Genomic DNA, 17,921 nt, shown 5'->3' with positions numbered 1-17,921 from the left:
AAAGCAGGACTACTCGGATCAAATACAAATCAAAATCCAAATATAACTTCAGAGCTTTTACACTAGGACAAAATTGTGAAATGGGAATAGTGAATGGACGAGGTTTTTTTTTTTTTTTTTTTTTTTTCCAAAAAACGTAATTTTTTACAAACTAGCATAGTATAATCTTAAAAGTTTGCCAGATGCCCTCACAAAATTTTCAAGAGTTGTGAAATAAGTGTGCCACGTCATTCCACTGTTTTGGCAAATAAAGAGAACATCCCAAAATTGCCCCTAAGCAAGATGTCGGGGCTTTGGCTTTCTCGCAGATTCTAGATATCTTTAGTTCAATGCATAAAATTGTAACACATTAAAATCTAAAACCAAGAGTCTACAAATGGCCAAATCAATTTAAGTTGAAGATCTTACTGTTTTGGGTTTTAAATAAAGATTTGGTGATGCAAGTCTTTTTACAATCAATTAATCATCTATTTTCATGAAAGAGCATCCTATTCCTCATGTGGAGAGACCAGATGCTAAGGGTCAACATTCTTCCTATAAGCAGAACATATTAAAGGGCTCTTCTAATGAATTGCATTCTAAAAACAGTTCTTGCAAAAGCAATTTCAAATACTAACAGTATGAGTAATCATACACAAGCACTTTCAACATTCCAAAAACACAACCAACAGGGGAGAGAGAGAGAGAGAGAGAGCATTTTGAAAATTTTAAATACAAGACTACCACCAGATATATTCGCCAAAACATGTGCTACATGACTAAAATAAATGAATGAAATCACCCCCACAATTCAACCACGAACTAAATCCAACATAATACTCCTACAAATAGATCAACCACCACATCTCAAATCCTGAACATAAATCCAAATATAAACTGCCTACAAAATAGTTACACAGACGCATCTAATCACACTAGAAACAACAGACAGAAAACGGACATATCTGACACCATAATCGGAACACCAAAGATTTGGACACTAACTGACCCTTCAAGCTCCACAGATCCACCCATTTCCACATCCGCCCATTTCTATTCCGCAATTAATCCTTTGATGAAGGGTTGACATCTGAACCGTTCTCTTTCTGGCTTGGAGAATGCATTGAAGCACGCAATTGTTGTGAGTGCTGCTCCTGCTGCTGTTGCTGCTGCTGAAGTTGTTGCTGCTGAAACTGGTGTAGTTGATGCTGTGAAAACTGGTGCTGCTGCTGCTGCTGCTGCAGCTGCTGCTTCTGGGGATGAATTTGGAGTTGCTGAAACTGCTGGGCAGTCAAGAGAGTGTGCATAGCATGATTGTTGGGATAAAATTGTTGGTTGGCTCCAAACGACGGAGGAAAGTTCATCATTGGTCCACCGTTTGGAATAGTTTGGCCAGTCAGTACTTTCAAATGCTGAATCTCCTCTTTCAGTGCATCATTTAATGCTACATACAAGAAAAATGGAAGCAAAATAGTGTTATCATTAATATATTGATGCCAAAAAGGGGGAATGTTCAGCCCATATGTGCTAAATAGTATGCAAAATCCATTAACTTGTTTCACAAAACTTAGCATCAAAAAATCCTTCTTTCCTAGTCTAATCAATCAAATTTAATTTGGCTCTCAACAATTAATCCCAACATAGGCACAATTATTGGTCTCAGAGATGCAAAAATAGTACTAGTACTACAAGATGGACTCTGGAAAAAACTTCTGATTTCCAGTTATAAACAATTAAATCCAATGCTTCCTTCTAAGTTTTCTATGTCTACAATTGCCACTATTTATTCGTGATAAGAGTATTGCTTACATGACAAGGAAAACTTAATAGAACTGGGGTTTTTCACTGCTGCAGGGAACTCTTCCATAGTTTTTTTTTTTTTTGATTAGCTATATAAAACCACCTAGGAAGCACGGATACGGATACGGGATACGGGTACGATACGATACGGATACGGCGATACGGCAAAATTCAAAAAAGTAGGATACGGATACGGCGGGGATACATTCAAAAAAAAATATATTTTTTCACAATTTTTAGTAATGTAGCATACACAAAAATAAAACTTCCCGTACCTGAACTCATTTCCTAAAATTTATGGTAAACAAATAAAAAAAAACATTAATATAGCATCAACCATAACAACCATAATGCATCATCCTCATCCATAACAAAAAATTCATCGATTCAATTAAATTTCAACAATTTTAACAATATAGCATCACCCATAACAACCATAATGCAATTCAATCCCAAATTAAGGGGGAAAAAATTTACAAAGTTCATTTATTTATCAATAAATTTATTTATTTATTTATTAATAAATTTTTTTTACCTTATTTGATTTATTAATAAGTTTACAAAGTTTATAATTTTATAAGTTGACAAATTTTATTTTTAATAAGTTTATTTATTTATTTATTTATTACTAAGTTTTTTTTACCTTATTTTATTTATTTATTTATTTGTTTGTTTTATTCAATAAACTTATTCAATTTGCAGAGTCTACAACTCCGAAAATATGAGGAAGAAGAACTCCGAAAATATGAGGAAGAAGGAATATATTTCTGTTATATTCAAAACTTCTTATCTTACAAGACCAAATGACACTCCTTATATAGGAGATATTACAAACATCATTATAACCCATTATATGCCACTTACATATTATATATTACCACTATCTACCACTATCATATTCTATGCATGCCACCAACACCACTATCATATTCTATACATGCTACCAATACCACTATCATATTCTATACATGCCACCAACACCACTATCATATTCTATACATGCTACCAACACCACTATCATATTCTATACATTAACACAAATTTCCAGCACTCCCCCTCAAGCTGGTTTGAAGATATCTTCCATAGCCAGCTTGCTAGTCAGCTTATCAAATTGCTTCTTGTGTAGTCCCTTCGTTAGCACATCAGCTAATTGTTCACCTGTTGGAAGGTAGGTCATACAGATTATGCCAGCATTGATTTTCTCCTTGATGAAATGTTTATCCACTTCTATATGTTTTGTGCGATCATGTAAAACTGGATTATGAGCTATAGATATAGCTGCTTTGTTGTCACAATAGACCTTCATAGGTGTCGGGTGAGAAAACTTTAATTCTTTAAGAATTCTTTTAATCCACATTACTTCACAGATTCCATGGGCAACAGCTCTGAACTCTGCTTCTGCACTACTTCTAGCTACCACATTCTGTTTTTTACTACGCCATGTAACTAGGTTCCCACCTATAAAGGAGCAGTATCCGGATGTTGATCTCCTGTCTGTAACACTTCCTGCCCAGTCTGCATCTGTGTATACTTCAACTTGAAGATGTCCATGTTTCTTGAACAGTAAGCCTCTCCCTGGAGTTCCTTTCAAATATCTTAAGATCTTATAAACGGCCTCAAAGTGCTCTGCCCCTAGTGAGTGCATGAACTGACTTACCATGCTGACTGCAAAGGCAATATCAGGCCGCGTATGAGACAAGTAAATCAATTTCCCTACAAGTCGCTAATATTGTTCCCTCTCTTTGACTTCTTCAGCCTTAGCAGCTTGTAACTTCAAGTTAGGCTCGATCGGAGTCTCCACCATCTTACAACCAAGCATACCTGTTTCTCCAAGGAGATCAAGAACATATTTTCTCTGATTAACGAATATACCTTCCTTGGATCTTGCAAATTCCATTCCGAGGAAATACTTGAGGGCTCCCAGATCCTTAATGTGAAATTCTTTTGCGAGTTTCTCTTTGAGGGCTGCTAACTCTGCTTCATCATTACCAGTTAAAATGATGTCATCAACATAAACAATCAAAATTGCAATTTTACTGTTTTTTGAATGTTTATAAAATATTGTGTAATCTGCTTGACTCTGCGAGAAGCCACAACTGATAACGGCCTTCCCAAAGCGTTCAAACCACGCTCTTGGTGATTGTTTGAGTCCGTATAATGACTTGTTCAATCTGCATACTCTGTCGCTTCCAAGTCTCTGCTCAAATCCCGGCGGTAGGCTCATGAACACCTCCTCTTCAAGATCACCATTGAGAAATGCATTTTTAATGTCAAGTTGATGTAGAGGCCAATCTGAATTTACTACAAGAGATAACAGTACTCTGATGGAATTTATTTTAGCAACAGGAGCAAACGTCTCCTGATAGTCGATCCCATAAGTTTGAGTGAAGCCTTTAGCCACCAGTCTCGCCTTGTATCTCTCAACGCTTCCATCTGCGTTACATTTTATCGTAAACACCCATTTACACCCAACTGTTTTCTTGTCTTTGGGTAGATCAACTATCTCCCAAGTACCACTTCTCCTTAAAGCATTCATCTCCTCCATGACTGCTAATTTCCAATTCGGATCATCTAGTGCTTCCTGTATATTCCTTGGAACAAACAAGTGTGAAATCCTAGATGTGAAAGCTCTATGGTTTTTAGACAGTCTTTAACCGGAGAGGTAATTTGCAATAGGATGTTTAATGCAATTTCGGACACCTTTCCTAATTGCTATAGGAACATCAAGGTCGGAAATAGAAGGAATAGGATTACCTAAAATTTCGATGCCAGAACTCGGGTGGACATTCGGGTCATTATTCCTCAGATGAAATCGCTTCCTAGTATAAACCTGAAGCTCAGGATTTAGATCATTTTGTAGTACTTCTCCCCCTAAACAAGAATCTTCTTGACTAGGCACCATCGAACTTGGTTCTCCTAAGTGATCATTATCAGACAGATGTGGTTTTTGTGTAGGATAAATGACATTGGGGAGCGGGATAGAAATATCCCAAAAACGGTCTTCTACTCCACTTGTCTCCCCCTGAAGAGAAGTTTTGGGGAAATAGGATTTTGTTTCCACAAATGACGCATCCATACTCACATGAAATTTCTTGGTTTGAGGATCGAAACACTTATACCCCTTTTTGTTTGAGGAATAACCCAAAAAAACACATTTTATAGCACGGGAGTCAAGTTTTGAACGAAATTGACTGGGAACATGAACATAGGCAGTACATCCAAAAACTTTGGCGGGTAAATCAGAAAACAACCTCGTGTCAGGAAAAAAAATTTTGAGACAATCAAAAGGTGTTTTGTATGTTAACACCTTTGTAGGCATCCTGTTTATCAAATAAGAGGCTGTTAAAATTGCTTCACCCCATAAATATTTAGGAACATGCATGTAAAACATTATAGCACGTGCTACTTCAAGTAGATGTTTATTTTTTCGTTCTGCAATGCCATTTTGTTGAGGGGTATCCCGACATGTAGATTGATGAAAAATCCCATTTTTTTCCAAAAACTCACCCAACTGCTCATTGAAATATTCTGTTCCATTATCAGAATGTAAAATACCAATTTTGGTTTGAAATTGGTTTTCAATCATATTGTAAAAATTTGTGAATAAATTTTTCACGTCAGATTTTTTATTCATCAAATAAATCCAACATAAGCGGGTATGGTCATCAATAAATGTAACAAACCATCTTTTACCAGAAAGAGTAGTGATTTTAGAAGGGCCCCAAACATCACTATGAATCAAATAAAAAGGTTTGGAAGCCTGGTAAGGTTTTGGCAAATAAGTAGAGCGATGAAATTTTGCAAAAATGCAACTTTCACAATGAAAAGAAGAACAATCAATCCCTTTAAATAATTCTGGAAATAAATGTTTCAGATAAAGAAAACTAGGATGTCCTAGCCTATAGTGCCATAGCATTATTTTTTCTCGAACTGAGATTGAACTAGTACTATTAAAGCTCTGAGCTTTTTTATTACTAACAGGTACTTCATCAAAGTAGTAAAGACCTTCAAGCATCCTAGCACGCCCAATCATCATCCCCGAGTTCTGGTCCTGAAATTCACAATGGGATTCAAAAAATGTAACACGACAATTAGAATCCTTAGATAGTTTACTGACAGACAAAAGGTTACAGGCTAAGTTGGGGACGTGAAGAACAGCATTGAGATTAATTTTCTCAGTTAGTTTAATAAGTCATTTTCCTGCAATAGGTGAAAAACTACCATCGGCTATTCTGATTTTGTCATGACCAGAACAAGGGAAATAGGTACTAAATAAATGGGAAAAACTAGTCATGTGATCGGAGGCACCGGAATCTATGATCCACGGAGAGAAGTTTAGGCAAGAGAAGGCTTTAGGATTTCTACCTGTTTGTGCCAACAAAACACTAGGAGTACCGGATGAGGAGTTGGATTTTATCAGCTTTAAGAGTTGATCAATCTGCTCTTTGTTGAAGGGACCTGAATCAGCTTCATTAGCGGTAGGAAAGCCACGATTCTTCTCTCCTTGTTTGCTGCTTTTCCAGTTGACAGGTTTGCCATGGATCTTCCAACACGTTTCGCGTGTATGGCGAGGCTTGTTGCAAAAATCACACCAGACCCGTGGCTTATCATCAAACCTGCGCTGGTAATTTGCAGCCTTGTTGGCCGCAGCATCGCTAATTAAAGCAGAAATTTCAATTGATTCACCAGTATCTTTTTTCTTAAGCATGACGCTCCTTCGGCTCTCTTCCCTTCTGACTTCGGCAAATACTTCGCCAATGGATGGGAGAGAAGGTCTGCCAATAATTCTTCCTCGCACTTCATCGAACTCAATGTTGAGGCCGGCAAGAAACTTGTAAATACGGCTGTCTTCCACAGTTTTCTTGTGGTGGTTGCAGTCGTCAACCGATTTCCATTCGTATGTGTTGAAGATGTCAAGATCCTGCCACAACCTTTTCAACGAATTGAAATATTTTGTGACTGAATCATCTCCTTGACGAATCTCTCCCAACTTCAAAGTTAATTCGAAAACTTGAGATTGATTTCCTAGGTCCGAATACATCTGACTAACATTATTCCACAATTCTTGTGCAGTAGTATAGCACATGTAATTAGAGCTTATATCCTCTTCCATGGAATTGACCAACCATGTCATAACCATGGAGTTTTCAGCGTCCCAACTGTCGAACAGCGGATCATTAACAGTAGGAGCCTTCTTGTCACCAGTGATGTAACCGATCTTTCCTTGCCCACGGATATACATCCGGACAGATTGTGACCAGCGGAGAAAATTATCACCATTTAGGCGGATGGTGGTGATTTGGACAGAGTGAGAGTTGGACGTTTTCACTGGAATGGCAACGGCAGGGGTTGAAGTGGTTTCAGACGTGACTTCCGACATGGCTATGACGGTTTTAGGGCTGCTGTGTTTTTTGTGGCTCTGATACCAACTTAGAAAATATAAGGAAGAAGAACTCCGAAAATATGAGGAAGAAGGAATATATTTCTGTTATATTCAAAACTTCTTATCTTACAAGACCAAATGACACTCCTTATATAGGAGATATTACAAACATCATTATAACCCATTATATGCCACTTACATATTATATATTACCACTATCTACCACTATCATATTCTATACATGCTACCAACACCACTATCATATTCTATACATGCCACCAACACCACTATCATATTCTATACATGCTACCAACACCAAGTGTTTTTTTTTTTTTTTTTTTTTTACGTGATTTGCAGAGTCTAGTCTACATATATAAAAATAAATAAATAAATAAACATCCAAGTTCAGAAGGCAGAAACAGATCGACATCTCGAACCAGAGTCGGGACAGACAAATCGAGCGAGATCGAGAGGGAGAGGGAAAGAGAGAGAGTTCGTGACAGACAGAGGGAGCGAAAGGGAGAGAGAGATGGACGAACCTGATCGAGATGAGATCGATCGGCGAGCTGTTCGAGACGATCGACGAGCTGTTCGCGACGATCGGCAAGCTGTTCGAGACGATCGGCGAGCTATTCAAGACGATCGGCGAGCTGCTTCTCCTCCTCCTTCGCGGCTGCGTCGAATTCGTAGGTAAGACAGAGTTTGGTTTGTTATTTTTCATTTTTTTGTGTTTAATTTCATCTTTATTTTCATATTTTACAATTTCACCCCATTTTAAGTTTTTAAAATTATTTTTTTGCCCCCGCCGTATCCATACCGTATCCATTCCGTATCCATACCGTATCCTCCCGTATCTGAGACGTATCCGAAATTCAAAAATTAAAAAAAAAATACGGATACTCCATTTCCCGTATCTGATACGTATCCTCGCGTATCGGGCGCGTATCCGTATCCGATACGTATCCGATACGCATACATGACCTATTTCGGAGTATCCGTGCTTCATAGAAAACCACAAAGGAGGAAACATGACAAAGGATTTACAACTGAGTATAGAGCAAATTTTATTTGAATTCTGAACACAAGCTTCACAGAGGGCTGGTCGACCCTCAAGCCCCAATAAAACTTGCATAGAACTCCAGAGCTTTCACCCATTACAAAACTACCATTATAGACTAAGAAGCACGAACACATATAAGGTGTCATGTTTGTGTCGAACACCGACAACACGTGTCGCGCACACGTCCAATAATGTCATTTTTTTTAAACCCGAACACAGTTAAGACACTTGACAAACACATTACAAGTTTAAAGAAAATAACTTGAAAACAAAAATGTAGATTTATACCTACTAATTCTTCCTCTTTTAGAGTTTAGGAATTAATGTGATATTTTTTTATCATCATTACATGAAATATTCATATATATATAAACATAAATTAAATATAAAAAAAACTCCATATTTAGTGCGTGTCACCCATTTGTCATGTCAAGCATTTGTTTCTTAAATTGTCATGTTAGCATGCCCAAGTTGTGTAGTGTGTCCATGTCTGTGCTTCTTAGATTGTAGCTAAGTCACACAAGGAAAACTGCACTCTTTATTACATCCATTGAGGAAGACATGCAAGAGAATACTGGAAATGATTTTATTTGAATACTGAAAATAAGATTCTAGGACAGGTGACTGAACCTCTAGCCCAAATACAGTATATATAACACTCCACAGCTCTCACTCCTGTTCTCTGACAAGACCTATGTTACATGGACTCTTTCACTTCTACTATACCGTGTCCACCAGACATTACAAGCATAAGGATTGGGGATATGTGTCCAACACCATAGTACCAATTCCACTACTTGGATCAACTAATTTTGTATGATGTTTGAAGAATATACTTACATTTGCTAGTAAAGAAACATTTCTAACTTCTCACACAAACGAGAGACATGAATTCCATATTTTTCCTAAATCTCATTTAATTTAAAATACATTTCTAAATAAATTGGGTTTAAAAATATTAAACAATATGATTTATCAAAAATATATATATATATATATTAAACAATATGCAATATATACGTGTTTAAGACGTGTCTCTGTATCCATACCTACCGTTTAAATGCATATCCTAATATCCTACGATTAAGTTTAAGAAGATCTGACGCTTGGACACAATAAGTCCATGTAACATAGCACAAGAGCCAAGACTACTAATTGAACTCTTCATTACACAAGGACAAAGTCAACTATTCATAATTGTCTCCATTCCCATAGGTCTTCCAAGTCTTCTACATATTTATTTTCAATGAAAATTTTATTACCTACATAACCCTGCACCAACAGAAAAGCACCTATTGATGTCTCTAATTGGGGTATAGTATAAGGGTATTGTTGAATTAATTACGTTACGTCTCCTATTGTTAGATAATATACAAGGCCCACATGTCCATTTTATGCAAAATCTACAGGTTCTTGACAAAGCATATATTATCAAACTATGGCTGAATGGCCATGATATTTTACATTTTTTTTTGGCAAGTCTGAACGACCATGATACTGCCTCTTCATAAAAACTACAATTTAGGATAAAAGCAAATATATGAAAGAAAAGTAATTACAAGAACAGCAACTCCTAGCAGGAGTTTAGGAAAAATACTCTTACCATCTTGCAAGTGAACCTGTTGCTCCATTGTTTGCAAACGCAGCTTAAGTTCACTATTTTCTGCAGTCAGGCCATTTGTATCTCTCTGTTCATAGCAAACCCACAAGAAAATAGTGATATCCATACCATAATCCATAATAATGTTATATACTAGAATTTTTCAAATAGACTCTCTAAAGAAATTGGAAAAAAAAAAAAAAAAAAAAAATTTTTTTTTTTTTTTTTGTAAGCAACAGAGAGAATTGTATTAAAGAATGTGCTGAGGGAACACACTCCTATACAAACAACCAAAGGAAAATAAGAGAAGAAATACAAAAGACATACCCAACACCCTACTGCAAACCAATAAGACAAAAACAAGTCCCACCAACTACAATGCTTCAATATAGTGCCAACTCCACAAAAGGTTCTTTGTTGGCTTACAACATTGATTCCATTTGGTACCACCACCTTTACCAATCAGCAAATGAGAACTGATATCCAGATGCTCTCTTGGAATTTTCTCTAAAAATGTCCATAAAGACAAATATAAATAAATAAAAGCACTAACAGGCTTCTTCCCTAATATACTATCCTCAACTAAACAATCATCCTTGGACTTTACGATTCTATGGCCCACTATATGGGCTCTCATCTTGTTATCATCATAATTCACTGATCATTGAATCCTCAAAGTTCTCTTTCTTTCCTAGAGGACACTTTACCCCTTCCCTCTTTCTTCAAAACCTTCTTAACCTTCTCCCTCACAGGTTTAATTTCCTTGGCAACAGTGACCATTACACTAGTCGATACCGCAATTTAAAACCATGATTCTGATACCTCACTGGGGCCTTCACATTTTGCCCAATGGTCTTCAGATCCCTTCCTTCCACCCCCATACAGGATGAAATCCAGAAGCATCTCTGCCACACCTATGCACCCATCACCATACTTAAAGACTATGGAAGGCAAACCCTGCTCTCTCCTCAGACTCTAGAAGGCAAATCCCACTCTCTCCTCTGCCTCTGGGAAGCCCTAATCTCCACAAATCTCTCCCCTTTGTTTTGGCGACTCCAACAATCCAGCTTCCTACAACCACTCTCAAACTCCTCAAGAAACCCAATCTTCTCTGCCCCTGACAAGCCACATCCAATTTTTGCCAAGCCAACTAATCTTGAACCCCAACAGAATTAGTGATCTCAGAAAACCCTCCCCCCTTTCTGCCACCACCACCACCCTACTCCCATCATTCCTATCTCTGACTGAAACAAACAATTTCAACCCTAGCTACAAAATCCTCCTCGTGGTTAGAAACTCAAATTTGTTTTGCAATCCAACAAGAAAATAAAGCTAGATCATGTACTCAACAAAATGACTTGCTATAAGTCATACAACCTGTCACTAGGACCAAACATTTAGACATATTATGTGGCATGGCAGAATCTACCTGCAACAGGGTCAATTGAGCAGACAATGAGGTTGCTTCAGTTTGCAGGGTTTGAACTTTTCTTTCAAGCTCAGCTATGTACCTCATCTTCCTTTCCTTTGACCTAGCAGCTGACTGCCGATTTGCCCAAATCCTATCATAGTAAGAAAATAAATTTGCGAATGATGTAAACCAGTCACACGATCCATGGGTTAAGCAGAAGCAATAAAAATATAAACACATAAATAAAAAAGGATAACATGAGTTATACAGAATACGTGTTCATTTATAGCAATAATACAATATAAAAAGAGTTCTGTCATAGAAGCAAGTAAGAATTGACATTGACCATCTACAAGAAGCATAGTCAAGGAATAATGGAAGAACAAAAATAAGGATGTATTAATAAAGATATTAAGAGCAAAAATAAGGATGTATTGACGGATATATTACAATCATGTATCAAATATAGCAAAACACGGAAACTTTAAATGAAGTTTATGAACATATTAACAAAGGTATTAATGCATAATTTGATAGAGAATATTGCAAATAAAACATTTTTCACATGGAAGGTAGAAAAAAGAACTGTGCAGCTGACAATATTAATAAAGGATAAAAACCTACTAAACAACAGCAATAAGGGAATTTCAATCAATCCCACAATCAATACTGCATTAAATTCCTAAGTGGTTCAAACTCAAAAGTATCATTTTCAGCCAGGGTCACCTGGAGGAAAAATGAGTCAGTTAGAGAACCTATTGTAATAATGAGTCCACATTTGACCGGAAAAAAATAAGGACCAAAAGGCTGCCAGTCTACTGCAAAAATATCAATAAGATGGTGGGTATCAACTCCTAGTGCCGGTAAGAGAACTAGTCACCCACTTCGAGAACAAAGCTAGATGTTCTTAAACTACAAACATTGAGAAAATAGACTTGGCTTATTCATGATCCATGTAAAACTGCTCAGAACATGGAATTCCACAAGACACCCAAAAATTTCTTTCCCCATATATGCAAACACAAAATTTCTTTCCCCATATACAAGCCATATACCAATCAGAATTGATTTCCTCCAAATATGTAGCCAAAAAGAGAATATTGAGATGGATGATGGTTGTCCAACACAGCAATCTCATACAAAAAATATACACACACTCTTGTTTGTATATTTAAAATTTTACTTCTATTTGAGAAGTTTAATTTAAACAAGTTGAATTTGTAGTTTGACAAATTATACCCAGTATAGTCCAGTATAAAAAGTACAATATTTAAGTAAAAAGCATTGACAGAATTCACACAATTTTAGGTCTCCATTTTATCGTTTAGTGGCTTCGCATCATCTCCGGTAGCCAAGTTGTACTAATTTTAAAGCAACAGAAATTGAGCAAAATTGAGTAATACTATTCACTGCTTTGCGAAAATAGAGTATCATTTAGGGACATCTAAGAAAGCATGGGTTTCCAACACGACAACCCCTTGAATCAAGCAAGGGAACATTTTATACATAAAACATAAATACACTCTCTTCTTCGTACACTTAATTTCACATAACTTCTATTTGAGAAGTTTTTGTTTAAACAAGCATTTTTATTAATACAATCAAAGTAAAGAAACAAGCTGAATTTGTAGTTCTACATGCTATAACCCAAAATTATAATACACTTGAAATAAGCACAATGTTTGAGTGAAGTTCATTTAATGTGTTTACACATTGCAGGTTTCCATTTTACCCTTACATGGATTGGCATTATCTCTGGCCAACTAGTACTACTGTCAGAAAGACATTGACGGAAATTTAGTAACATGGATTTCTGAAAATGGAGAATAATTTAGGGACATCCAAGATGGAGCTATGAGAAATATATTGCACGGGAGTAAAATTGTGTTACATTAAAAGTAAGGTGTCTTTATGAACTCCTACTGACCAATACAACATTTGAAAATTCCATACGAAATAATGTCATAGAATCTCTATAAACAAACAAAAGAAACAAATCAATTGATACAATCCATAATGAATAGACTAATAATGACAGCATACCCAGTCTTTTTCCCAATTTAATGTAAAAATAACAAATACCAATGCATGAATTTTATTTTCTTTGGGTAATTAGAGGATTTAATAGGATCTAGTCAGACTCAGACCTGTTCTTAACCATTAGAAAAAAGACAATTAATTTTCTAAGGATGGTCAAGGCGGATAACCTGTCACATGCATTATCTAATTCTATTTTAGTGAAATAAGTATAGTTTAATCTGATACAGGTCAGATGAAATGGAATCAACAGTTCCACAACATTTTTTTTTTTTTCTTTTTTTAACAATTAAGTATACAAGACACCTTTTAAACTGTTTTATGTTTGAATTAAATGGTTCCCACCGACGCTCACTTCTTATTCTACTTTTTTAAGGTTTCTAAGTCTGTTTCTTAAATGTCGAGAGAACATATTGTGGCTTTTAAAGACTCTTAAGGTTGGCAGAATTTGGACCCACATCTCTTGTGATGAAGGCAAATATCTATTCAATTAGACAACATAATCATATCCTTGCATAATAATTATTGTATAATGTGTCAATCAATTTATTTCATTTTCTTTCATCATATATATAAATTGTTTAACATTAATTTTTTATAGTTTATGTTCAATGTATGATTCTCAGTTTGATTTGGTTAACAATTCAAAAAAATTATGATTTCAATTCACAATACAATTCTTGATTTGATAAGCGTAGAACTCTTGCATACAGGACACAATCATACAAATTAAGGTAAATATGTTATTTGCCAAACCACAATAGAATATAAATGATACTCCAAACCTTGTGTTGTGTGACGGTTACAACCACAATGACACATGAAACAATCTTCTCCAAGTATAGAGGACACTAGCATTCCAGCCAAAAAAGGGTGCTACAGATGTTAAATGGCATGCAAGGATGAAGAAAAGCAAAACTTTTATATTGTATAATAGCATAAACTCAGTAATAAGTATTGAGTAATACTCTCATGCCCTTTCAGCTATACGATTTGCTACACTAAAAGTTCATAACATGACATGGTTCCCAACCATGAAAAGCAATTTCAAATAATAAAAGATTATCACATTCAGCAACACAACTATTATTTTAAGAATCAAAAGATATCAAAAACCTTAAAAGCACTAAAATGCCTACTGCTTCCATTCCAATGTATATACATGGATAAATGCATACAAAACTAACATAAGGGATGAAATAGTAAATATAAAGGGCAAGAACAGGACAGAAAACTGATGAGCAGGAATATATAATTAGAAGGAAACCAACAACATACTACGTTTCTTCAAGAAAAAGTATAAAATTTTCGCTAAATTCAAGTAAGTTCTTTGTTCAGGTTATTTGCAGTTTCAAGACAAAAAAATAAAAGACATAGGCACGAACCAACCAAACAACACAGCTTCATTAGAAACCCTACCTCTTGGCACGCTTTGGGTCAATAAGAGCAAGCTCAGCAAGTTTAGCAGCAGACATGGATTTCTTAGAATCAGCTGCAGATGCCTCTTCTGAACCTGACATGAGCATCTCAGGCTTAATTGTAGTCGACCCATCCATTGACTGGCTATGCTGATGTCTAACTCTGGGCCTCTCACTAAAAGGAGGGGCCACATTCTCAGTAGGAGAAGTTGCTGAAGCTGGAGTTTGTGCAGCTGCTGCAGAAGATGGCTCGCCAACTTGGAAGGCAGATGTTGCTGAGGATGAATTAAATTTATCCATATCAAGGTACATAGAAAGCAAATCTTCTTCAGTCTCATCTGACAATGAAGGTCCATCCAAACCACCCACAACACCAAGATCACTATCAAAGCTAATGTCATCAGGAAGAGTAAGAATTTCCGAATGGGCACGCCGATGGCCCTTATTCTTTGGCGGGTTATCGGGCATTCGGCTAATATCATGACTAAAATGGCTAGAATCCATAGGAATCCCATGACCAAAATGACCCGTTTCTGAACTACCCCCAGGTCCTAGTGGAGGCAATGTTGATGATGCCATAGGCTCTGATTTCGTATTGAAACTGTTACCCGGAGGAGAAAAACCCGAATACCGTCCTAACGGAGGCAGAAAACCCCCACCATGGTTGGGGGACTTATCCTTTTCCATCTACGAAAATCTCCAAATCCTAGCAGCTCAGACACAAACTGCAATGATCACAAAACACAGAATTGATTATTCTTTTTCAATCAAAGCAAAACCCTAAGAAAAAAGGTAGCTTTACAAGTCTGAGGTTTCAAAAAAACACACACCAAATTGATTGATGTTTCTTCTAAATTTAACAAATGGGTACACAATAAAAAGCTCAGACAAGCTCAGAAAACCCTCTAAACAGGGAGCGCACATAAACCCTAGAAAGCAAAGATGGGTTCTTGAAACTCCGAAAATGGGGGCATCCGAAATCAATAGGTTCTTAAAACAAAACCTTAAAATTACACACACTCAATGCATGGTAGATCCCCAAAACCCTAGAAAAGAAAGATCCAAGAAAGATCCGAGAGGTGTATGAACTTGAAACAAAACGAACAATCACAGAAGTGAAATCACATTCAACAAAGGAATGAAAACCCAAGAAATCAAAATCAAAGAGAGATGAGTGAGGAGAATGGGAAATTCAGGTAAGTTGAGGCATGAGGGAGAGAGAGAGAATTGACAAAATTCTTACGGATTATTTTCCAAAGCTAATTAAATTGATAAAATTCGTGGTCTTCCAAAAGAGAATCGACGAGAAAGCGAAAGTCAATAGACAGCTTTTACATCGAATACACGAATCACCTAATCACATGGCTTCAGAGAGAGACAGATCTGGGAGGGAGGGAGGGAGGGAGGGAGGGAGAGAATACGAAGCTTCCGAGAGATGGTTACGTGTGAGGGCCGCTGATGTATTTATACCCCTTTTTTTAACTCGGTTTGGATCACGTACGTTGACAACACGACACGTGGCGGGTTTGTATAGCAATAATGATTTAGATAATGAGTTCTAAGGCCAAGTTTGGAAAGACTAAAAAAGTATACTTTTTGTCTTTTTGGACTAAAAAATTGAGGTTGAAAATATGGATGTTTGGGTTAATTTTTTGACTTTTTATTGAAAAATGTGTAATAAAAAATTGTAAAAATTGATTTGTAGGGAAAAATTTGAATTGGGAGTTGTGCAGCCGTAATTATTAACTTTTGGTGAATAGTGTTAACTTTTTAACTTTTTGAGTAACTTTTTGATTTTTTGACTTTTTTGAAAGTACCCAAACTTGGCCTAAATCCATCACTCAACTATGCTTAAGGACCCCAGTGGGGTCACCCAGCAGGATTCTTTAAAAAAAAAATTAAATTAAATTTTTTAAAGTTGTGCATTGTGTGATTGAGATTTAATAACAAGTCATATCAATTTTTTAGTATTAAATCTCAACCACATAATACATCATTTTAAAAAAAATTTAAAAAAAAATCACTCTAAAAGATCCTTGGTGCACCCAACACACCCATTAGCCGATCATTGGCCAATTTTTTTTTATTTTTCTTTTTTTCAACCACCCACCCCCAACGTGGGGCTGGGGGTCACTGGGTCTCGGGCATTATGCATCCATCACTAGTGGTGTGGTGGAAAATGAAATAAAGAAGAAAAAGAGGCACAACATACATTGCGATGATGCCACATCATAGTTTTAATTAGTAATCCCAAGTATTATTATTTTGGTTACTTCATTAATGATAGTTTTAATTAATGTTCTCAAGCATTATTATTTTAGTTTAGGCATTATGTCAGACTATTTAGTATAATTTTTGTTTATAATTCATTAGATAGAAATAACTTAAATAAATTTTAAAAAAAAATTAAAGTAGTTTGAGATGATCTAAATAATTGTACTTTTTAGACTTTTTATGAAATATGGGTTAGGTTTGAAGTGATGTGGCTTAAATAAGATGATGTGAATAGAATAGTGACTTTTTAACTTTTTTACTTTTTTAGATCATGTCAAACAAGACCTTAAAAGTTAAGATAACGATGCTTTTAATTTTTATTTTCTGATTATCAATTTTTATCTTAAAAAAAACTCCACGAACTGGCCCATCATTACAGCTCTAAAAATAAGCTATAACCAACTCTGTAAGAAACCATCCCAATATTCCGTTCTTGTTCAAAATCACCCCATTTTGTTTAACAATTAAGAAAAATATTTTTTAATTGAAAAATGCGAAGAATTCATACTTGGAATTTATAATTTCTATCAAATAGATTTGTGTAATGAAAAATTAATAAAGTGTAATAAAAAATTTGAATTGATTTTATTTTCTGAATAAATTTTAAATTGATAAGGGTGAGTTTATAGTGTTATTGTTTTAATTTTTTGTTTTTATTTTTTAAATTCACTTAATTTAGATATATTTAAAAATATATATATAATTTGTCAAAAAAATCTAATAAAAATTCACTAAATATAAAAATATATATAAAAATTTAGTATATTTTCATATTTATTGATTTTTTAATTTTTTTATGGATATTTTATTTTTTAAATAAATTTAGATTAGGTGATTTAAAAAATAACAAAATTACGAAAATACAAAAAAAAATACTAAAGATTAAAAAAATGAAAAATAACCAAATTGAAAAAGTATTTTTGAAATTCAAAACCAAAGAGTGTGGTTGGAGTTAATTG

At 35.4% G+C, this 17,921-nt stretch overlaps 1 protein-coding gene across 3 annotated transcripts; it reads right to left on the bottom strand.

Annotated features, from left to right (window-relative positions):
• Positions 1-696: 696 nt before the first annotated feature.
• On the bottom strand, positions 697-16,227 carry LOC114307154 (Basic-leucine zipper (bZIP) transcription factor family protein). 3 transcript variants are annotated; one of them, XM_028252543.2, is made up of 5 exons: positions 15,932-16,227; positions 14,690-15,413; positions 11,252-11,384; positions 9,826-9,910; positions 697-1,423 (listed from the first exon to the last, which is right to left on the bottom strand). In XM_028252543.2, exons 2-5 carry the CDS (start codon positions 15,373-15,375, stop codon positions 1,044-1,046), a joined length of 1,284 nt encoding a protein of 427 aa, XP_028108344.2. In that variant the 5' UTR covers positions 15,376-15,413; positions 15,932-16,227; the 3' UTR covers positions 697-1,043. The 3 variants fall into 3 exon arrangements, with proteins under 3 accessions (XP_028108344.2, XP_028108345.2, XP_028108346.2); XM_028252544.2 differs by having other exon boundaries at positions 15,519-16,189; XM_028252545.2 differs by having other exon boundaries at positions 16,042-16,144.
• Between the last annotated feature and the right edge of the window lie 1,694 nt (positions 16,228-17,921).

Source organism: Camellia sinensis, chromosome 6 (genome assembly GCF_055761805.1).
Source record: "Camellia sinensis isolate YWXY chromosome 6, ASM5576180v1, whole genome shotgun sequence".
Classification (NCBI taxonomy): Eukaryota; Viridiplantae; Streptophyta; class Magnoliopsida; order Ericales; family Theaceae; genus Camellia; species Camellia sinensis.
The sequence above is the reverse complement of the archived record's forward strand: the minus strand, read 5'-3'. Positions and strand labels throughout refer to the sequence as shown.